The following is a 20,447-nucleotide window of genomic DNA, read 5'->3' as shown; positions in this document are numbered from 1 at the left end:
GCGCGGCGTTCGCAGCCGACTCGGCGCACGCCGCCCCGAGCGATCGAGCGCGACCCAGAAGGGCGCGGCGGCCGTCCCAAAACGAGGAGGAGGGTTGAGCGAACGAGGGCGAGGAGACGGCGGCGGCGGCGCCAGGTGGAATCGCTCTTCAGCAGCCCCCCTCGGGCTCGGCTTTTCTCTTCTTGCTCGTGCTCTTCACTCTTCGACGTTCGCCTCCCGTCGCCGTCGAGCCAGCCCCGCCGCCATGGAGACGCCCCTGTCCCCCTCGCCTGTTCGCCCTCGTCCTTTCTCGTCCTTCTCCGTCGCCGGCTCGTCTCGTCGCACCTCGTATGCTGGCAGCACGGCCCCTATCCGCTCGATGCGCGCCCCCTCGATGGTGGTGAGCGAGCTCGGCGCAGGTGCGTCGTCCTCTCTTTCACCTCCTCGCCTCGCCGCGCACCGTTCCCTGACGCCGCCCTCTCCTCTTCTCGCAGACTTGGTGGCCGCCGCCTACGCGCACAAGAAGCAGTTCCTCATGGCGGAGCACATCTAGTTAGTCCTCGATCGTTTCCGCTCTCTCGCGCGCGCCGAGTCGCACGATCTCGTCGATTGACCCTTGCGCGCCCTCTCCTTCGCAGCCGTCGTTGCGAGGCCGCAGGCTGGTTCCCCGACGTCGACTTTGGCAACCTCGTCGCCGTGCGCACGTCGGTCGGCGCCAACGGCACCTCGTCGTTCGCGTCGTACCCGGCCGTCCACGAGGTCGACGGCGCCGACGTCCTCCTCAAGGGCCTCGCCTGCATCAACGCCGAGGCCGCCGTCATCGTCTCGTCGCACGTCGTGCGCAGCATCGTGTCCCAGCTGTGCGTCGGCCTGTCCTCTCTCGTCGTCCTGCACCGGCGCTCGAGCCTCGGCGAGCCTCCCTGACGACTCGGTACTGACGACCTCGCGATCACGACACAGGGACGACGACCAGGAGCGCGTCACGCTCAACGAGGACGTCGCGATCCAGGTTCTCGACACGCTCGAGGACTTGAGCGGCGCCAAGCGGCACCGTGCGTCCACCTTCCGGCTCGGGACCTTCTCAAATTTCCGCGACGCTGACTATCGCCGCCCTCGTATCGCAGAGTACGCCGCCTACATCCGCTCCAACTCGGCGCTCGTCCTGTGGACCGATGACGTGTCGAGCCTGGTCCCGCACGCGCAGAAGGCGAGTCCGCCCTCTTCCTCTCTCTCGCGGACCTTTGACCGCCGAGGCCACCCACTAACGCTCGTCTTTCTTTCACCCTCGTACAGCTTAGCGACCTCATGCTCGAGTACATCTGGCGGGCCCAGGACTTGGACGAGGAGGAGCAGGAGGACGAGGTCGTCAAGCCTGTCGAGGACGCCGCCGTCGCCGACCTCGAAGGTGCGGCGCCGGCCGAGTACAAGCGCCGGTCTGTCGGGCTCCTGTCGCCGCTGCACGTCGGTCTCGCGCTCGGCATCAACATCTTCGTCAACCTCCTCACGCTCAAGACCCTCATCGTCGAGTACCTGACGGACGGCTACTACCCTCGCCTCTTCATCGCCATCGCCATCCCGTTCCAGTTTTGCGTCTCGCAGTTCTTCTGCGTCGTCGTCGTCGCCATCATCCTTCAGCTCCTCGGCCCGGTCAAGCAGATGCACGAGAACAACCGGTACTACTCGGGCGTTCGTCCCGTCCGCATGCGTGGCCCGCTCCCCGACTTTGTGCGTCGCGCCGCTCCCTCCCTCCCTTCTTCCCTCTCGAGGACCGAAACTCTCGAGGACCGAGACTGACTGCGCTGCCCTTCCTCCCTCTCGCCCTCTCGCCCAGACTATCCTCATGCCCGTCTACAAGGAGGGCCTCGAGTCCGTCCTGCAGCCGACTATCCGCTCGCTCCAGGAGGCGATCAAGACGTACGAGCTGCAGGGCGGCTCGGTCAACATCCTCGTCTGCGACGACGGCATGCAGCTCCTCAACGACCGCGACTACGCCACGCGCAAGGCCTTCTACGACGCCAACTCGATCGGGTTCGTCGCTCGTCCCGGTCACGGCAAGCACTACCACCGCGCCGGTCGCTTCAAGAAGTCGTCGAACGTGAGTCGGCGCTTCTCCTCGAACTTGAGAAGGTCCCTCTCGAGAGCCAGCCTGACGTCCTCTTCTCGCAGCTCAACGTCGCCCTCGAGCTCTCGATCCGGATCGAGACGCTCATGCGCGAGAAGAAGCCCGTGCGAGGCCCCGACGAGGCGCCCTGGACCGCCGACGAGGACCAGCAGCTGTACACCGTCTGCCTGGAGCAGGCGCTCGCCGAGACGCAGCGCGTCATCCAGCTCGATGCCGATGACGACCTTGAGAAGTCGGACGAGAAGCCCAAGACCAAGACGCTAGGCGTGTGGGCGGCGGGCAACGTCCGCATCGGCGAGCTCATCCTCATCATCGACTCGGACACTCGCGTGCCCGTCGACTGCTTCCTCGACGCGGCGTCCGAGATGCACTGGTCGCCCGAGTGCTCCATCATCCAGCACGTGTCCGGTGTCGTACGTCCTCGCTCTCTTCCTCCCCCTCGTCGTCCTTGTCCTCGCACGGTCACTGATCCCTTTCTTCCTCCCTCTCTCCCTCGCCTCGCTTCCTCTCCTCCCCTCCTCCTCGCTCCTAGATGATCGTCGCCAACAACTTCTTCGAGAACGGCATCGCCTTCTTCACCCGCCTCGTCAACACGTCCATCTCGTGGGTCGTCGCCAACGGCGACGTCGGCTGCTTCGTCGGGCACAACGCCTTTATCCGGTGGAGCGCCCTTCAGGAGATCGCTCAGCAGCAGCCTGACGGTCGCTGGCAGATCTGGTCCGAGAGGTGCGTCGACCTTGTCCTCCTTGTTCCCTTTTCCCCTTGCGCAAGGTCCTCCTCGTGCACTTCGTCGCCCATCCTCTCAGCAGCCTCACTGACTCACTCTCTCCCTCTCTCACAGCCACGTGTCGGAGGACTTTGACTGCGCCCTGAGGATGCTCGTGGCTGGGTGCGTCCTCGCCCTCGTCCTCTCTCCTCGCCCTCGCGAGGACCCGCCACTGACGTCGACCCTCGCAGCTACGACGTTCGCTGGGCGACCTACTCGGAGGGAGCGTTCGAGGAGGGTGTCTCGCTCACGTGCGACGACGAGATCAACCGTTGGCAGAAGTGCGTCGTCCTCTTCCTCTCGCTCTCGATCTTCCCGAACTGACCGCCTCCTCCCCTGCGCAGGTACGCGTTCGGCGTGTCCGAGCTCCTCTTCCACCCGATCCGGTACTGGCCGACGCGCGGCATCCTCACGCCCATGGCCAAGCACTTCTTCTGGCAGTCGAACCTCCCGCTCCACTACAAGTGCGTCCTCCTCCTGCCTCGTCCTCTCCTCAAACCTCGTCACTGACACTCGGCCACGCTCGCAGGTTCTCTTCGTTCGCCTACATGATGTCCTACGTGCGTCAAGCGTGCCCCTCTCCCGACCATCCTCGCCCGCGACTGACTTCTTCTCGTCACTCACGCAGTACGGCATCTCGGTCGCGTTCCCGCTCTCGATCGCCGGCTACATCCTGTACGGTCTCTTCATTCCGAGCCTCGACAATGCCTACATGCCGTCGTGGAAGGTCACCGTGCGTCCGAGCGCTCCTCCTTTTCGACTTTCCCAAGTCGACCTCGAGAACTGACTTTCTCGTCCTCCTTCCTCCTCTCCTTCCCTTCCCCCTGCGCCGTCGTGTCCATCACTCGGTCACCTGCATGCCCGGACCTCGTCGACCTCGCCAATCGTCTCTGCTCCACGCCTTCGACGCCGCCGCTTCCAGGTCGCCCTTTTCGTCGTCTTCGGCTGCGCCTCGGCATTCGCCTTTGCCGTCCTGCGCTTCCGATCGGGCCAATGTGGCCTGCACACTGCGCTCTGGGACCAGATCAAGTGGACGGTGCGTCGGCTCGCTCCCGACGTCGAGGCTCCTCCCGTCGTTCCGACCGTCGAGCCTTCTTGTACTGACACACTTTCTCTTTACCTCATGCAGCCCCTGAATTCGGTGTTTTTCGCCGGCCTATCCCTACACGTCCTGTACGTACCCAAACCCGAAGCCGCAGCCTCTCGAGGAACTCGATCTGACCATCCCGCCCGTCCTCGTCCCTCCTCACAACAGTCTCGCCCTTCTTGCCCACCCGGTCGGCTACGACATGACGTGGTCGTCGACCGTCAAAGAGGCGCAGGACTCGACCGTGTTCGCCGAGCTGCCCGCCATCTTCAAGCGGTTCCGGGTCGTGTTCATCACGTGCACGCTCTGCATCGCCATGATCCTCACGTTCCGCTTCATCCCTCTCATGGAGTGGGGTGCGTCCGCCTTTCTCTGTCTCTCTTGAGCGACGCCAGGACGAAGATTGACCCTCTTACGTCCACAGCCATCATCGACTGGGTCTCGATCGTCCCGCTTGCACTGGTTGTCGGCGCGCACATCCTGTACCCTTTCGTCCTCAAGTGCGCCCACCTCCTCCTCTCCCTTCTCGTGAACCTGGACCTCAACCTGACCGTCGCCCCACCTCTGCCCGCAGCCCGACCATCATGTCGCTCCGCTTCTAGACGCGCCAGCCGCCTCTTTCTCCCCGCCCCAGGAGGGCTCCCCCTCTCTTCCCCCATCTCGAAACGCGTTCGACACGCACCCACATACAAGCCCGCTGCGCGGTCAGCTTAGAGCGCAGGCGCCGGAGCGATAGACGAGGTTGGGGGCGCAGAGCTGGTGCTCGTGCACAAGGAGCGAGGGGGAGAGGGACGTCCAGGCGACTGTCGGGTTTTCTCGTACTTGGCTCTCTCAGGAATGTACATAGTCACCTTTTGCCGTGTGTGCGCGTCGGCGTGGGAGCTCGAAAGCGGCGTCTGGCGCGCTGAGAGCAGGTTCTCGTTCTCAGCGCTCTACGCTCAGGCCTCGTGTTTCGCTCGCTCGCTCTCGCTCCTCGTTGCGTCGGTACCTCTCGCTCTCAGCTCTGACCGAAAGGCGAGATGCAGCTCGAGCGACGTTGCACCCGTTGGGCCCCCCTCCCCCTGGGCCCCCCCCCCCCCCCCCCCCACCCTTCTCTCCCACTCCCTCCCGCTCGCCCGCTCGCCCGCCTGCTCCTCCCACCCCCAGCGCACACCCCCTCGAGACAGCCCGGGACAGCTCACTCAGTGACGGCGCCGACGCTCGCGACGGGCGGGAAGCCGGCGTGCGGGCCCTTTTGCAGGACGAGGAGCGCCTTGCTGTGGAGGATGTAGGCTTTGAGGTAGCCCTGCGTGTCGGTGGGTGGACGGGCGAGAGGGAGGGGAGGGAAAGAGGGAGGGAGAGAGGATGGGAAGGGGCAGGGTCAGGGTTGTGCGACGCGAATGTGGGGGGAAGAGAGGGTGGGAGGAGAGAGGGGGGGCGACGCACCTGCTCCATGAGCGACACGCACATGCTCTCGACGTCGTCCAAGTCGAGGTCGCTCTCTCCTGCCGCCCCGCCATCGCTGTCGGGCGGCATGGCGACGCGCGCGGCGGCGAGGAGCGCCGAGAGGGCGAGTGTCGGCGGGCCGGTGGGCGGGACGGGGCGGCCGTTGGTCGTGATCAGGAGGCTGTCCGGGGGCGAGAAGGTGAGCTCGGGGCTCGGAAGGGCAGGGCGGGGAGGCGAGGGAGAGGGACAAGGAAAAGTTGGGCGAGGGAGGGAGGGCGACGCACACTCTCCTCGCGAGGTTGCGCCAGCACAACGTCTCGAGCTTTTCGCGCAAGAGGAGGTAGTTGCCGCACTTGAGGTGGAACGCCTGGTGCGCGTCGAGCTCGGCGACGACGCCGCGCAGGTTGCCGTGCTGCCCATGGGGGAGGGGGGTCAGTGCGCCGCGTGGACGAGCGTGGGAGGGAGCGAGAGAGGGAAGGGGGCGCACCTTGAGGGCGGGGAGGAGCGCAGAGTAGGGCGCGGCGAGGTTAAAGTGCGAGAGGAGGGCGAGGGAAGGGAAGAAGCCGAGCGGGAGGGACGCCGCGACGAGGTAGGTCAAGATGAGGCTGCACGCGAGCGAGCTCGAGTCAGTGACACTCGGCCGCACCGAAAAGAGAGAGAGAGGGCACGAGACGCACCGGCCGTTCCTCCAGCTCGCCGCGCTGCACAGCGCAAACGCCCTCCTCAGGTCGTTCCTCGCCTGGGGCAGCCGCCTCTGGTACAGCGCGATCCTGCCGCGGTAGTACAAGAAGGCGCAGCGGTCGCCCCTCGGCACCGTGTCGAGTCTCGCGAGGGCCGCGTTCTGCGTGTTGTTGAGGACCGTGTCGCACAGGCGCAGGTTGGACAGGGCAAAGTAGACGCGGAAGGTCGAGTTGGCGAGGAAGAAGAGGGCGTCGCGCTTCGAGGGCGAGTCGGGCGAGCTGTGGCAGAGGTAGGGAGGAGCGGTGAGTGGCTGTGCTTGAGCGAGCGAGAGAGGGAGGACCGAGAGAGAGAGAGAGAGAGAGGGAGCGAGCGAGCGAGACGGACCGGTCGTTGGCGGCCACGCCCATGGGCCGCCCGAGCATGCGCGCCGCCTCACCCGCGCGCGTCAGCTTGACGTCGCCCGTTGCTCTTCCGACCTGTGAGCCGTCGAGGAGAGGTCAGGAACCTGGGCGAGGATCGCGCAGAAGAGAGTGGGAGCGTACGGCGAGGGCGACGTCGACGAGGCGGCGGGCGTACTTGCGCAGGGTCGGGACGAACCAGGCCGTGTCGCCCTGGGCAAAGAGACGATCTGCCGTTCTGCAACGGGCCTTCATCGGTCAGGGACGGCGCAGGTTGCGGGAGAGAGAGAGAGAGAGAGAGAGGGAAGGAGGGCGCACTTGAAGCAGTCCTCGAGGAGGGAGTACTGTCGGTCGAGGGCGGCGGGCTCGTTGCCGAGGGGAGCATCGCGCGTGTACAGGAGGAAGGCGGCGACAAAGTCGGCGAGCGGGCGCGAGTCGGCAAAGGTGGAGCGCGCGAGGGTCGAGTAGGTCGCGGGTCGCAGGTTGGGGTTGCTCTGTTTTGGTGGGCGGGGTCAGTCTACTCCTGGGCGTGACAGGGCGTGGCTGTGCGAGCGTGTGCGGACCTGGAGTGCGTTGCGGAGGTGTTGCGAGCTGGGTGAAGTGGGGTCCGGGTCGACGAGGGCGGCAAACTGAGCCGGGTCGCGGTGTTGATGGCGGTGCTTGAGCTGGTCGAGCCAAGAGTCTAGCATGGCACAGCACTTGTGCAGCACGAGCCTGGTGCTGTTTGAGGAGAGCGACAGTGCCTCAACCTGCTCTCCGCCCGGATCGCCTCATCTCCCTTGTTCTCCTCCACCACTACCGTACCGGCTGCTGCGTGTGGCTGCTATTGCGACTCGCGTGGCCATGCTCTCGGCAGCGACGCACCGCTTCTCGCGCGCGTCGTCCCTCACCTCGTCGTCGTCGTCGCCGCCCTCGCCCTCGCCGACGACGGCCACGACCAAGCAGGAACGGCGCCTGTCGCGCATCTCGCCGTCCGAGTTTGACTCGATCCTCGACTCGGGCAGCACCGTCAAGCTCGCCTCGGCCGCCCCGCCTGCTCCACCCTCGCCCGACCTCGACCCGCACCTCGACTCGCCGCCCGCATCGCCGCCCGCGAGCCCACAACCCTCGAGCAGCGTCGCACTGCCACCAGGCTTGAGCCCCGACCCGCGCCGCTCGGTCCGCCGCGCAAAGAGCACCCTCGGCAGCGTCGCCGAGGCAGCGCCCTCGTCCTCGCCGCCCCCGCGACGCCGCACCACCCGCGACAGCCCCGCCGCCGCCCTCGAGTCGTCGAACGCCTTTGCCACCTCGTCGTCTTCCCCGAGTCGGCCTGAACGCGGCGCGAGCCTCACGCACCGCGCCGACTCGTCCTCGAGCCGCCCGACCTCGTCGTCCGGCCGCGACGCCCTCCCGCCCACCTTCCCCTCGTCCATCGTCGTCCCCGCGCGCGCCACGCCTCGCGCCACGACCCGCACGACCGACGCCGACGTCGAGGTGCGCCCGCTCTCGAGCTCGACCATCTCGACCGGCTCGTTCGTGCACGTGCCGTTCCCGCCCGGCGCGCCTGTCGAGCATAGCGCGACGACGAGCAGGGGCAGCAGCGGCGCCAGGGGGGTCTCCGCGGCGGCTTTTGCGGCGGGTGGGTTCGAGTTTGGGACGGTGCGCAGGAGGGCCCAGTCGGGCGATGGGTCGGCAGCGGCAGGTGGGGAGGGAAAGGTGCGCCCATACGCCCTCTCTCTCTTTCCTCGACGTCGGTCTCGCGGTACTGACTTGATCGCGCACACGGTAGATGTCGCTTGCGGGCACGATGCGCAAGACGAGCCGGTTCTTCCGCAAGCTCGGCGGCGGTGGCGGCGGCAACACTTCATCGGCGTCCCCCTCGAGAGTGAGTGCTCCTCTCGCCCCTCGCTCAACCCTCCCCAAGACCCTCGACTGACACCCTGTCGCCTACAGACGAGCAGCACGGCTCCCTCGACGCCCTTCAGCGACACGTTCCGCACCCCGCTCGCGCCTCCCCTCCCCTCGCTGTCCAACTCGCGCACCACCACCTCGACCCCTCCCGCCTCGCTCACCTCGCCCTCGTCGACCTCGCTCCGCTCCACCCCCGGCCCGAGCACCGCCCGCGGCTCGCCCGCGCCGCGCAGCCCTCGCGTCAACCGCAGGGACCTGCCGCGCCTCCCGCCGCCCACCGACATGCCGCCCTCGCCCGACCCGCAGCGCGACGACGCCCCGTCGGCGTCGCCCGAGCTCGGCATTGCGCTGCCTCTCACGCGCGACGCGTCGCACGGCTCGGGCTTGTCGGGCCGCTCGGCGGCGGCGGGGTCGGGGTCGGGGCGCGCGGCGAGACGCCGCAGCGCGAGCTTGGGGTCGGTCGTGCGGCAGGGGGCGGCGGGGGCGCCTGACGGCGAGGTCGAGGGCGGGGGAGAGGGTCAGGGCGAGATGATGGGCGACGCAGGGCGCGCGAGGACGCGCACGGAGGAGGACGACCGGCTCCGGCGCGAGTTGAGGAGGTGGCGCCTTGGCGGGGACGGCGTGCTCGGCACGGCGGCGGGGGCAGCAGACCGGGAGGAGGAGGAGGAGGAGGAGGAGGGACTCTCACGCCGAGCTCGAGCCTCGGCGCCGTGAGCTCGCGCACGGCGAACAGGTCGAGCCCGCAGCTCGTTCGAGACGAGCGGGCGGGCCAGGAGGACGGGCTCGGCCCGCCCAAGCCGGCGCTCGAGGTGCGGCGAGCGTCGGTCCCGGCGCTCGGGGCCGTCGTCAGTACTACGGCGACGACGAGCAGGGCGGGGGCCATGAGCCTGCCGACCATCCCGTCCTTGTCGCCCTTTGCCGCCTTTGCGCCCTCGCTTGCCTCCTCCTCCCCGAGCGCCGACGCTCCGCCTTCACCCTCCCCTCTCCCGACCATCACCAACACCTCGTCCTCACCGTCGCCCGCGCACTCGCCCCCGTCGACGCCTGAGATCCGCCTCACGCCCTCGTCCCGCAACGGCTCCGTCTCGTCGGCCGTCACGATCGGCCCGAGCCCGGGCACGGCGAGGGGGTCGGTCTCGTCGACGTCGACGTCGACGTCGACGGCCGAGGGCGGTGTGCAGCAGCCTGTCGGGCTCGGGCTGGGGACTATCGTCGAGACGGCGCCAGCGGTCGAGCCGGCCGTCGCGCTCGCTGTCGTGTCGTCGTCGCCTGTCACCAAGGACGACGGCATCGACGACCGCGGCGGCGTCAAGCCGCTCCCGCCATCCCCTCGCACCAAGTCGCCGCCGCCGCCTGCCGCTGTCGAGGTCGAGCCCGAGCCCGCCACCGGAACCACGCCCGTCCTCGCCGGCCCACCGGCACTCGCCGCTCCGGCACTCGCGCCCGCACCACCCGCCGGGCGCCTCAACTCGTCGTCGTCGTTCGCGTCGCTCGTCGCGGCCCGAGCGGCAGCGTCGTCACCGCCGTCGCGCACGGGCGCGACCCTGACGCCGGCGAGGAGGACCAAGGCGGCCGTGCAGGCTAACGAACTAAACCCTCATGGCTAACGTACTAAGCTCTCATGGCTAACGTACTAAGCTCTCATGTTTCACGTACTAAGCTCTCATGTTTGAACAATAAAATTAATATAAATCAGCAACTTAAATAGCCTCTAAGGTTTTAAGTTTTATAAGAAAAAAAACTGCGTCAGGGAGATGAGCGACGAGTCACTGACGGGCTCGATCCCGCGCAGGAGCCGGGTCAACGCGGCGACGCTGCGGCTGTACATGGACAAGTTCGACTTTGCCGGCCTCTCGCTCGATGCGGCGTTCCGGTGCGTCTCTTGGTTCCTCTCCTCTCGCGTCCTCGAAACAGTCTACTAACGTGTCGCGTCCTGCAGGCGACTGTGCGGCAAGCTGTACCTCAAGGGCGAGACGCAACAGGTCGACCGCATCCTCGAGCAGTTCAGCCGGCGATACTTTGACGACAACCCCAGGACCGTCTACGGCAGCTCGGGTGCGGCCCTCAGCTCTCGCTCTCTCTCCTCTCGAGCGCGACCGAATCTGACGAGCTCGCCCCGCCGCAGACGTCGTCCACGCCGTGTCGTACTCGCTCCTCCTCCTCAACACGGACCTGCACGTCGTCGACTCGACGACCCGCATGACGCGCCAGCAGTTCATCCGCAACACGCTCGACGCCATCCGGGCCCAGACGGGCACCGACGACGCCGCTGCCGCCGCCGAGCTCCTCGCCGACGTCCACCCTGCCTCGACCGACTCGTCCTCGTCCGTCTTCCGCCTCGGCAACCTCGACGCGTCGACCTCGCGCAAGTCGATCGACAGCTCTCGACAAAACCCGAGCGTCGTCAGCCTCGCAGCAGCAGCGGCAGCGGCAGACGGCGCGAGCGACTCGCCGACGCCGACCGTGTCGGGCTCGCCCATCATCACGCGCACGGGCCCCGAGGGCCGGTCCGACAGCCCGGCGCGCTCGCTCAAGGCCGCATCGACGCCTGTGCCCAAGCTCGACGAGGTCAACCTGCAAGTTGCGCTCAAGGTGCGCCCTCGCTCGCTCGCTCCCCTTTCGAGCTCGTCGACCTTCCCAAGTCGGGACCTTGAACTCACGCCTTGCCACGCCGTCGCGCACGCAGGACATGTACAACGCCATCAAGTCGCAGCCCGTGTACCAGATCTCGAGCGGCTCGGGCTCGTCCTCGGCGCTGCACCTCCCGCACGAGCCGTCGGCGACCAACCGCTCGTCCTTCTCGCTCTCGCCCGGCGGCGGCGGCGGCGGGTCGTCGCCGTACGCGACGTGGGGCGGCAACGTGAGCCGGGCGGCGAGCCGCAGGAGCGCGACGTCGGTCGCGAGTGGGACGACGCCGCCGACGAGCGTGTCGTCCGGCTCGGCGTACAAGCGGGCGAGCATCCGGGGCATGGGCGCGTTCCTCGGCGCGTCGTCGAGCCTCGACTTGGTGCGGTCGACGAGCCCGACACCGAGCACGGCGACCTCGCTCTCGGATGTGCGTCGGCTCCTCCCCTACCTCTTTTCGTCTTCGTCGTGAAGCCGATCACTGACTCCTCTCTGGCTCCCCTCTTGCAGGAACGGTGGAACACGGCGTACGGCCCGGCGTCGCAGCACCACAACGTGCCCACGATCGGGTTCGCCAACAGCCTGTCGCACACGATCATCCGCGAGCAGCACGAGGGCGGCGGCGCCGGCGACGAGACGCGGTCCGAGGCGAGCGAGGTCGACGTCTCGGACGAGGAGCTCGCCCTGCTCGGCGCGCCGTGGGCCAAGGAGGGCATCCTGTCGAGGAAGCACTACTGGGAGTCGAGCGGCAAGAGGGCCAAGGACAAAGGGTGGGTCCAAGCGTTCGTCGTCGTCTCGCAGGGCGAGCTCCAGATGTTCCGCTTCGACGGCGGCGGTGGCAGCGGCGGCGGCGGGAGCGCTCGAGTGACGGGAGGTGTCGGCGGCGGCGACTGGACGGTGCGTCCTCCCTTTCGCTCATCGTCCTGCGTCCCCTCAAGCCGGACTGACGTCGCGCAGGCCAACGCCTCGGCTGTCGGCTCGGTGTCGCTCATCCACGCCCTGTGCTCGGCCATGCCGCCGCCGGGCTACAGCCGCGAGCGGCCGCACTGCTTCGTCTTGACCCTGCCCGGCGGCGGGTCCTACTTTTTCCAGGCCGGCACGCCCGACCTCGTCGCCGAGTGGGTCTCGACGTGCAACTACTGGGCGGCGCGCCACTCGAAGGAGCCCCTGTCCGGCGGCGTGTCCAACATAGAGTACGGCTGGAACCGCGTCGCCGACTCGACGAGCACCGCCGGCGGCGACGACGACCTCGAGGAGATCGCGAGTATCCGCAGCGGGCACAGCCGCAGGAGCTACGCGTCGTCGGCGTTCCACAGCAGCGCGCTCGGCGCCGGCGCCGACCGCACGCACGTCAACGAGTGGAAGCCGCCCCAGGTCCCGCTCGTGCCGAGCCACCTCGGCGAGGAGGCGCAGCTCGACGCGCTTAGCCGACACTCGGCCATCGTCCAGCGCGAGCTCGCGCAGCACGGCGCTCTGCGTGGGCCCATGACTCGCCTTGTGCGTCCCCCTCTCTCTCTTTCTCTCTCTCTCTCTCTCGCTCTCTCGTCCTCTGGTCATCGTCGCCGACTGACCTCGTCTCGCCTCCTCGTGCCCGCAGTACCCGTCCCGGAGCGCCGCCGGCGCCAAAGCGCTCGCCAACTGGGAGCGCAAGTCGCAGCACCTCGTCGCCGAGGGCGTCAAGTACCGCACCTACGTCGACGCGCTCGCGACGGCCGTCCACCTGCGCGCACTGCGACGCGGCAAGAAGCAGGTCGAGCGCATGCTCGAGCTCGCAGACCGCGACGCAGACGAGGCGACCGAGGAGCTCGCCGCCGTCGGGCTGTCGCCGCTCGACGACGGGCGCTGATACCCCCTCTTTTCTCTCTTTCTTGAGCGCACCCTTTCTCTCTCTCTCTCTCTTTGTCGCCCTCGCCCCCCTTTCTAGATATCCCTCTCGCATCGCAATATACCTCTTCTCCCGTCTCTCGCGCTGAGAAGGAGACACCGAGAGAAGTCTATTCCACGACCGGGCACAACAAGAAACACGGCAAAACCCTCGCCATCGTCGCCCCACCACACCGGCGGGCCGCTCGTCTAGATGCCCTCGGACTCGCGGTCGAGCGTGAGGAGGGCCGACTCGAGCACGTCGACGCACTTCTCTGCCTCGTGCTCGGTGAGGGTCAAGCTCGGCACGAAGCGGACCGTCTGCTTGCCGCAGCTGAGGACGAGCACGCCGCGCTCGCGCATGAGCTTGACGATGCGCTGCACGTACTCGTCGCGCTTGAACGGGAGGCCGAGGATGAGCCCCCTGCCGCGCGGCGGGCCGGCGACGAGGCGCGGGAACAGGGTCGGGAGGACCGACAGGCGCGAGTGGAGGTACGACCCGACCGCCTCGACGTGCGTCAGGAACGAGGGCGCAGAGATGCGCGACACGACGTGGTGCGCGACGCGGGTCTGGAGCGGCTGGCCGCTGTGCGAGGAGAGGGTCCGTGCGTCAGTGAGGAGAGCGCGACAGGGAGAGGAGCGCGACACAGAGAGAAGGAGAGAGAGAGAGGAGGACGCACCCGAACGTCGTGCCGTGGTCGCCAATCTTGATCACGTCGGCCACCTTGTCCTTCATGAGAATGGCGCCGATCGGGATGCCCTGCGCGAGAGCGAGAGAGCGTCAGGCCCTCTGAGAGAGACGAGGAGAGGGGGGAGGAGGCAGGAGAGAGAGAGGGACGCACGTTGGCGAGCGGCTTGGCCATGGTGACGACGTCCGGGTGGCAGTCGACCGGCATCGAGCCGTGCGCCCAGAACGAGCCCGTGCGCCCGAGGCCGCACTGCGAGCGAGGCATCAAGATTTGTCAGAGAGTCGCACGACGCTGGCCGACGAGGGAGAGAGAGAGGGGGCGCACCTGGATCTCGTCGTAGACGAGGAGCGCACCGACCTCGTCGCACCGCTTGCGGAGCGCGCGCAAGAACTCCTCGCTCGCCTCGAGGATGCCGCCCTCGCCCTGTGTGTCGCGTGAGGAGTTAGTCATTGAGGCACAGCGCGAGAGAGAGAGAGAGGGAGCAGGGACGCACCTGAATGGGCTCGACGATGACGCCGCACGTCTTTTCCGTCACGGCCGCGTTGATGCCGTCGATGTCGTTGAGGGTCGCGGGAACGAACCCAGGCACGAGCGGGGCGAACGGCGCCTGGTACTTGTCCTGCCAGGTGGCGGACAGGGCGCCCATCGAGCGACCGTGGAACCCGTCGCGGAACGAGACGATCTCGACCTTTTCCTCGGTCGGGGCGGCGACGCCCTTCTCGGCGCCGTGGGCGTTGCGGAGCGCCGAGGCGTACTTGCCGTACTTGCGCATGAACTTGAGCGCGCCCTCGTTCGACTCGGTGCCCGAGTTGGTGAAGAAGACCTTGAGGCCGCCGTCGTCGGCCGAGCCGTTGGCGTCGGGGGAGGCCTGGCCGGCCGGGTAGCCCATGCCGCCGAGCTCCTTGGTCTTTTGTACGACGAGGTACGCGAGCTCGCCGGACCACTCGTTGTGCCACAGGTTCGAGTTGTGCACGAGCTTGCGGGCCTGGTCCTGGAGGATCTTTGCGACGCCGTCGTCGGCGTGACCGAGGGCGTTGACGGCGATCCCGCCCGACACGTCGAGGAACTCGCGGTCGTGCGAGTCGTACACCTTGCAACCCTTGCCGCGCGCGAGGATAAAGTTGGGGCGCGCGTACGTGTTGAGGGTGACGGCGGCGTGGCGCTTGAGCTTTAGCTGTACGTCTTGCGGGACGTGGTCGTCGAGGTGGGTCGGGGTGAGGTAGTCGGTGCAGGCCTTGTTGGCGTAGGTGCGCGACGAGGGTGCGATGGTCGCGAGGCGGATTGAGGTGCGGAGGGAGGACGAGGGCGCGAGGCGAGTGAGGCGCGCTGGGGCGGGAGAGCGGGCGAGCATGGTCGATCGGGAGTGGGCGAGTGGATCTAGCTGCACACTGACCCTTCTTAGCCGTGAGAGGGGCGACGAGCGAACAGCGAAGCCGACGACTTCATCAGCTGCAGCTCAACCCCCCTTGACTCCGCCACGTGGAGCTCGAACTCGCACAGGCTGCCCAGTCCGACTCGTCTACTCGCCGACATGGACTGGACCACCCTGGAGCCCGAGCTCGCACATCCAGGTGCGCTGTCGCCCCCTCGCCGCCCACCCCGTTCCCCCGCCCCACCCACGACACTCAACCCCACGCTTGACACGCACGCAGACAACGACAAGCGCATCCACGCACTGCACGCCCTCCAACACCTCCTCCAACAGTCGCACCAGGCGCGCCCCTTTTCGCGACTCGCACCTCCCCCCTCGGCTCACCCTCTCGTTCCCGCCTCGCAGGTCACCGACGTCGACCACCTCGCCACCGTCTTGCGCCCTTCGGTCAAGCACACCAACGCCCACGTCGCAGCCGCCGCCCTCGCGTGCCTCCCGCCCTTGTTCCCCCTCGTCGTCTCGACCGACCCCTCGTCGTCCACCTCCTCGACCGCCCACTCGCTCCGCCACGCCCTCGCCCTCCTCCTCCCGCTCGATCGCCTCGGCGACTCGAAGCCCGCCACCCGCGACCTCGTGCGCGAGGCCCTCGTCAGCGCCGCCCGCGCCGCCCTCGTGCTCGGCGTCGACGCGGGCACCAAGACCAAGGACGGCGGGCCGTGGGCTTTCATCGAGCGCGGCGTCCAGGAGCATGGGTTCGCGAGCAAGAACGCAAAGGCGCGAGAGCAGGTGCGCTCTCCCTCGTCCCCCTCTCTCTCTCTCTTCCAGGCCAAGGCGAACGCAGGCTGACCCGTCGACCTGCAGGCCCTGCACTTCCTCGCCGCCGTCCGCTGCCCTCCCACCACCTCTCTCCCTTCCTCGGCGCTCCCACCCCTTCGCCCCTTCACGCCCCTCCTCCTCCCGCTCCTCGCCGACCCAGACCCGGCCGTGCGCGCCCTCGCCCTCTCGACCACGGTCGCCATCTTCTCGCACCCGGCCGTCTCGCCCGCCGCAAAGGCCGACCTCAAGAAGGAGCTCGCCCGGCTCGACGTCGCCAAAAAGGTCCAGGAGCACGTGCTCGGCGCCGTCCTTGGCGGCGGCGGCGGCGCGGGCTCGGGTGCCGCAGCGGACGAGCGCAGCCCGAGTCGGGCGAGCGACGAGGCGGCGGCGCGCTCGGGCACAGGCGCAGCGGGCGCCCCTGCTCGGTCTGCCGCCTCGTCGACGCCGGACGCGGCGGCGGCTCCAGCACGGCGGCTCACGCGCTCGCAAGCGGCGTCGGCGTCGCAGGGCAGCAGCACCAGCAGCGCCGCGAGCACCTCGCTGCCGCCGCCCTCGACGCCGTCGCTCCTCGCGCCGCTCCCCGCCGCCGCCTTCCCCTCGGACCCGTCGGCCGTGCCCGCGCCCACCTCGTCGTCGTCGGCCGAGCCGCCGCCCGTCTACCTCGCGTCCGAGGCCGACCTGCGCGCCGAGTTTGCGGCCATGCACGCTGCGTTTGCGGGCAAGGAGACGGAGCACAACTGGCTCGCGAGGGACGGACACGTCGCGAGGATGAGGGGCATGCTGAGGGGGGGTGTCGCGAGGGGGGAGCTGAGGGGCGCGTTCGCGCAGGGGGTCAGGGACATGCAGGACGGCATCATCCGCACGGTGCGTCTCACTCTCTCTTCCCCTCTTTCGGCGGTTCCCCTGCCCGGACGCGTCACTAACGCTCGTCGTCGCGCCACCCGCAGTCGGCCTCGCTCCGCACGACCCTCGCCATCTCGGCCCTCACCCTCATCTCGGACCTCGCCACCTCGCTCGCGTCGCCCTTGCTCGACCCGCTCGTCGACCCGTTGCTCGCCCACGTCCTGTCGATGGCGGGCATGACCAAGAAGATTGTCGCGACGGCGTCGCAAAACACGGCGACGGTCCTCTTGACCGAGGCGCCGTACCACGCGCGCTCGGTCCAGCTCGTCGCACACCTCGGGACCGAGAAGACGCCCCAGGCGCGCCTCTTTGGCGCGCAGCACGTCCTCACCGTCTTGCGCGTGCACGGCGCCAACCCGGCCCTCCTCGCCGCCGCCGCCGCCAACCCCTCGACCACCTCGACCACCCCGTCGGCCCCAGCATCGTCGTCGTCGTCGTCGGCCACCTCCTCGGCCGCCGACGACCTCGAGCACGCCGTCTCGCGCGCACTCGCCGACCCCAACGCCCAGGTGCGTGAGCGCGCGCGCGACGCCTACTGGGAGCTCGTGCGCCTCGGTCCCGCGTGGGCCGAGCGTGCAGCGCGCGTCCGCGCTCAGCTCGACGTGACGGCAAAGAAGCTGCTCGACAAGGTCAGGCCGGCAGAGGTGGGCGCGCCGGCGACGGCGCCGGGTGCGGGTGCGGGCGCGAGCGCGGCGGCTGGCGGGAGCGCGAGGCGGGCGGGAGTGGGCGCGCGCAGGGAGGCTGCGGCGGGCCCCGGTGCGGGGGCGAGGCTGAGCCCGGGCGTCGCTGCGGCGGGAGCGGGCGCAGGAGCAGGGGCAGGAGCGGGAGCGGGTGCGGGAGGGCCCAAGAAGCTGAGCGTCAAGGACATGCTCGCGGCCAAGCGGCGCGAGGCGCTCGCGGCCAAGGAGCGCGACGGTGCCGGCGCCGAGCAGCAGCAGGAGGGCCTGCTCGACGAGGGCGTCGTCCTGACGCCGAGGCGACGCCCGTCGGCGCCGAATAGCTCTCTCGGGTCGTCGCCCGGCGGGAGCGCGACGCCGCAGGAGACGCCGACGCGCCCGCAGGCGGTGCAGCACTCGCCGCCGGCTTCGCCTTCGCCCGCAGCGGCACCACCTCGCCCTTCCTCCTCCTCCTCCTCCTCCCCTCCTCTTCCTCCACCTCTCACGCCCGCTCGCCACGCGCCCGCACCTGCGCCTCGCTCCCACGTCCCCGACCACGTCGTCGACGACGCGCTGCGCGAGCAGGCGCTGCAGGCCGAGCAGGCGGCCGAGCGGCTCCTCGAGCTCGCCGAGGACGAGGCCGACGCCGCGCCGCCACCTGCACCTTCCTCCGACTCCCCCTCCTCCGTCGCCCCGCCAGCTGCGTCGACCCCTGCACGTGTCCCTCCCTCCTCCACCGCCCACCCCGCCGCCGCGCTCCACACGCCCGCGCCCAACCCTGCCCTGCGTCGCCTCGGCGGCGGCGGCGGCGGTGGCGGGCCCGGCGCTGCGTCGTCGTCTTCGTCCATCTTTGCCGACAGCCCCGACTCGCGCGACCCGCTCGGAGCGGCGACGCGCGGCTCGTGGTGGCTCAAGCGCGGCGAGGCGCTCGGCGCTGCACCTGCGTCTGCGTCGTCGGGCTCGGCGCCGGCGCCGGCGTCGGCGCGCGAGCCTGACTCGGCGGCGCGCAGGGAGGAGATTGACGCGCTCGTTGAGCGCGTCGCGAGGTGTGGGAGCGCGAGGGACGGAGGCGAGGTGGACGCGGCCGGGTGGAGGGAAGTTGCGCGGCTCGCGAGGGAGCGGCCCGTGCGCGATGACGGGACCGGCGGCGAGGGCCTCGGCGAGCGAGAAGAGGGCGAGGACGCGAGGTTCTGGAGGGACGAGGCGAGGTTCGAGCGCGTGTTCGAGGGGCTGAGGGCGTTCTTGCTCCAGACCCAAGGCGTCGCTCAGGTGCGTCTCCTCCTCTCTCTTCCACTCTCTCGGGCCTTTTTCTCAACTCTTGTCCGTACGTCTCATTGACACTGTCGACTCGTCCTGCAGCCCGGCTCGACAACGCGCGACATGGCGCTCCTCGCGCTCAAGGACCTCGTCGAGAACCAGCTGCCCTGCCTCGCCGGCGCTGAGTCGACCGTGTTTGACCTCCTCTTCCGCTTGCGGGAGGACCCCTCGCGCTCGGTGCGTCGCCCCCCTTCTCTCGCACGGGCCTCGTCTCCCTTGTCGGGCTCGTCGAACTGACTTTGCCCTGGCCCGCCGCCGCCGCCGCCGCCGCCGCCGCACACAGTCCGTCGCCGCGACTGAGGCCATCTCGACGTCGTTCACGGCGCGCCTCGAGCCGCTGTACGGCCTCGGGGCGCTCGTGCCCGCCCTCGAGGCGTACCTCGCCTCGTCCACGTCGTCCCCCTCCCCCTCCTCCTCATCCGCCACCTCGCCGACGCCCGCCACGACGTGCCCGCCGTCGCACGCTCCCCCGTACGCCCTCGGCCTGCGCCAGATGGGCACCCTGTTCGAGCGCCTGCCGCGCGAGGTCCTCGACGACGTGCTGCCGCGCTCGGCCGACCTTCTCAAGCGGGTCCGTCTCTTTCCCTCTCTCCCTCTCTCTCTCTCGCACGTGGCCCCGACGCCCCCTCGCACGCCCTGACCACCCCACCCCCCTCTCGCTCGCCCGCAGGCCCTCAACGACCCCTCGTCGCCCGACCTGCGCCGCACGGCCCTCCTCGCCCTCGTGTCGGCGCACCACGCGCTCGGGCCCAACGCCGGCGCCGCCGCAGCGAGGCTCGAGCAGCTCGTCGGCGGGCTCGAGGACGACCAGAAGAGCTTGCTGGCGTACTATGCGGCCAAGCGAGGGGCGTGAGGGCGGGCGAGGGGGGCGGGCGAGGGGGGCTGTCGAGGAGGAGGGGGAGGCGGCTCTCAGGGCGCGAGGAGAGGAGGTACGAGAGAGAGAGAGATGCAAGTGCACGACGACTACGGATGACACTACAGCCCGGAGAGAGAGAGAGAGGGAGAGAGAGGGCAAATCTAGATCTAGAGAGACAGAGAGAGAGAGAGAAAGCTAGTTGGGCGCTGCGAGGATAGAGAAGGAGAAAAGAGTCAGTTCCTCCTGGTCAACGACGACGACCGGTCGGCGACGAGGGCGAGAGGGCGAGAGAGAGAGAGAGAGGGAGGGAACGTGCGCGACGCACCAAACTTGTACGTGACGATGCCGCACGTGGCGATGAGGTACCCGCCCCACTGCGTCGCCGTGAGCTGTGGGCGCCATTCGAGAGAGGTCAGGGCGGGGTGCTCGGTGAGGCCGAGAGAGGGAGGGAGAGGGGAGAAGAAACGAGGAGGAACGCACATTCTCGCCGAGGAGCACGACGGGGAGCGCCACCATGAGGATGTCCTTTACGATCTTGCTGAGGCTGAGCACCATGGCGCTCAACGAGATGAGCATGACGGCGCTGAAGTTGAGCGCGAGCGTCAACGCCGAGTTTGTCACGATGGTCCACGCGCCGAGGGCCGGGATGGCGCGCAGGGCAGGGGAGCCCTCGAACAGGACGAGGACGGTCGCGTTGAGGGCGAGGCAGGTCGGCGCGAAAAAGTACAGCGACTTGAGCGGCGACATGCCCGTGCTGAGGGCGCCGGCGACTCGGGCCGCGTTCGGGTCCGAGGGGCCCGAGGAGGCCGGCGAGAGGAGGATCTGGATGAGGGTGACGCGCGTCGCCTCGATGGCGATGGCCACCATCTGGACCGTGAAGCCCGTGACGGAAAAGTCGGTCTCGCCCCAGGACGCGATGCCGACTGCGTGAGCGAGGAGGGACGGGGGGGGGGGGGGGGGGGGGAGGGACCTCTCGCTTTGGACCGTGGGGGGGGCGGTTCA

The 20,447-nt window shown here is 69.0% G+C and overlaps 7 protein-coding genes across 7 annotated transcripts in view; 4 read left to right on the top strand and 3 right to left on the bottom strand.

Annotated features, from left to right (window-relative positions):
* Window positions 1-244: 244 nt before the first annotated feature.
* On the top strand, window positions 245-4,556 carry RHOBADRAFT_44363 (uncharacterized protein; the record flags this gene model as incomplete). Its single annotated transcript, XM_018414396.1, has 19 exons — window positions 245-398; window positions 474-531; window positions 618-839; window positions 940-1,031; window positions 1,104-1,168; window positions 1,273-1,704; window positions 1,811-2,074; window positions 2,146-2,514; window positions 2,634-2,827; window positions 2,943-2,990; window positions 3,059-3,148; window positions 3,212-3,331; window positions 3,397-3,427; window positions 3,496-3,600; window positions 3,790-3,903; window positions 3,997-4,040; window positions 4,123-4,310; window positions 4,379-4,454; window positions 4,529-4,556. 19 exons carry the CDS (start codon window positions 245-247, stop codon window positions 4,554-4,556), a joined length of 2,694 nt encoding a protein of 897 aa, XP_018270889.1.
* A 575-nt stretch (window positions 4,557-5,131) lies between these two features.
* RHOBADRAFT_44362 (uncharacterized protein) lies at window positions 5,132-7,147 on the bottom strand (the record flags this gene model as incomplete). Its single annotated transcript, XM_018414395.1, has 9 exons — window positions 5,132-5,239; window positions 5,380-5,560; window positions 5,664-5,791; window positions 5,867-5,984; window positions 6,057-6,338; window positions 6,445-6,536; window positions 6,603-6,696; window positions 6,777-6,952; window positions 7,022-7,147. 9 exons carry the CDS (start codon window positions 7,145-7,147, stop codon window positions 5,132-5,134), a joined length of 1,305 nt encoding a protein of 434 aa, XP_018270888.1.
* Window positions 7,148-7,301: 154 nt separating this feature from the next.
* On the top strand, window positions 7,302-9,955 carry RHOBADRAFT_53774 (uncharacterized protein; the record flags this gene model as incomplete). Its single annotated transcript, XM_018417004.1, has 4 exons — window positions 7,302-8,153; window positions 8,227-8,322; window positions 8,391-8,758; window positions 9,082-9,955. 4 exons carry the CDS (start codon window positions 7,302-7,304, stop codon window positions 9,953-9,955), a joined length of 2,190 nt encoding a protein of 729 aa, XP_018270887.1.
* A 147-nt stretch (window positions 9,956-10,102) lies between these two features.
* On the top strand, window positions 10,103-12,933 carry RHOBADRAFT_53773 (uncharacterized protein; the record flags this gene model as incomplete). Its single annotated transcript, XM_018417003.1, has 7 exons — window positions 10,103-10,221; window positions 10,288-10,403; window positions 10,474-10,940; window positions 11,035-11,403; window positions 11,484-11,870; window positions 11,931-12,470; window positions 12,571-12,933. 7 exons carry the CDS (start codon window positions 10,103-10,105, stop codon window positions 12,817-12,819), a joined length of 2,247 nt encoding a protein of 748 aa, XP_018270886.1. The 3' UTR covers window positions 12,820-12,933.
* Window positions 12,934-13,046: 113 nt separating this feature from the next.
* On the bottom strand, window positions 13,047-14,876 carry RHOBADRAFT_15451 (uncharacterized protein; the record flags this gene model as incomplete). The annotated part of the gene is made up of 5 exons (XM_018412263.1): window positions 13,047-13,422; window positions 13,517-13,596; window positions 13,679-13,774; window positions 13,850-13,948; window positions 14,019-14,876. 5 exons carry the CDS (start codon window positions 14,874-14,876, stop codon window positions 13,047-13,049), a joined length of 1,509 nt encoding a protein of 502 aa, XP_018270885.1.
* A 180-nt stretch (window positions 14,877-15,056) lies between these two features.
* Window positions 15,057-19,567, top strand: RHOBADRAFT_53771 (uncharacterized protein; the record flags this gene model as incomplete). The annotated part of the gene is made up of 7 exons (XM_018417002.1): window positions 15,057-15,096; window positions 15,178-15,683; window positions 15,759-16,577; window positions 16,661-18,541; window positions 18,632-18,766; window positions 18,873-19,160; window positions 19,260-19,567. 7 exons carry the CDS (start codon window positions 15,057-15,059, stop codon window positions 19,440-19,442), a joined length of 3,852 nt encoding a protein of 1,283 aa, XP_018270884.1. The 3' UTR covers window positions 19,443-19,567.
* A 111-nt stretch (window positions 19,568-19,678) lies between these two features.
* The window catches only part of RHOBADRAFT_15209 (uncharacterized protein), a gene marked incomplete at both ends in the record, with an annotated part of 1,872 nt that continues 1,103 nt past the window's right edge, over window positions 19,679-20,447 (bottom strand). Inside the window, 2 exons of the mRNA XM_018412247.1 lie at window positions 19,679-19,834; window positions 19,926-20,368. Of these exons, the coding sequence (XP_018270883.1) occupies window positions 19,679-19,834; window positions 19,926-20,368 (599 nt within the window). The remainder of the gene's footprint in view (window positions 19,835-19,925; window positions 20,369-20,447) is intronic.

This window comes from Rhodotorula graminis (assembly GCF_001329695.1).
Source record: "Rhodotorula graminis WP1 unplaced genomic scaffold RHOBAscaffold_7, whole genome shotgun sequence".
In the NCBI taxonomy this organism is placed as follows: domain Eukaryota; kingdom Fungi; phylum Basidiomycota; class Microbotryomycetes; order Sporidiobolales; family Sporidiobolaceae; genus Rhodotorula; species Rhodotorula graminis.
Note: the sequence above shows the minus strand (reverse complement) of the source record. Positions and strands in the feature narration are given on the sequence as shown.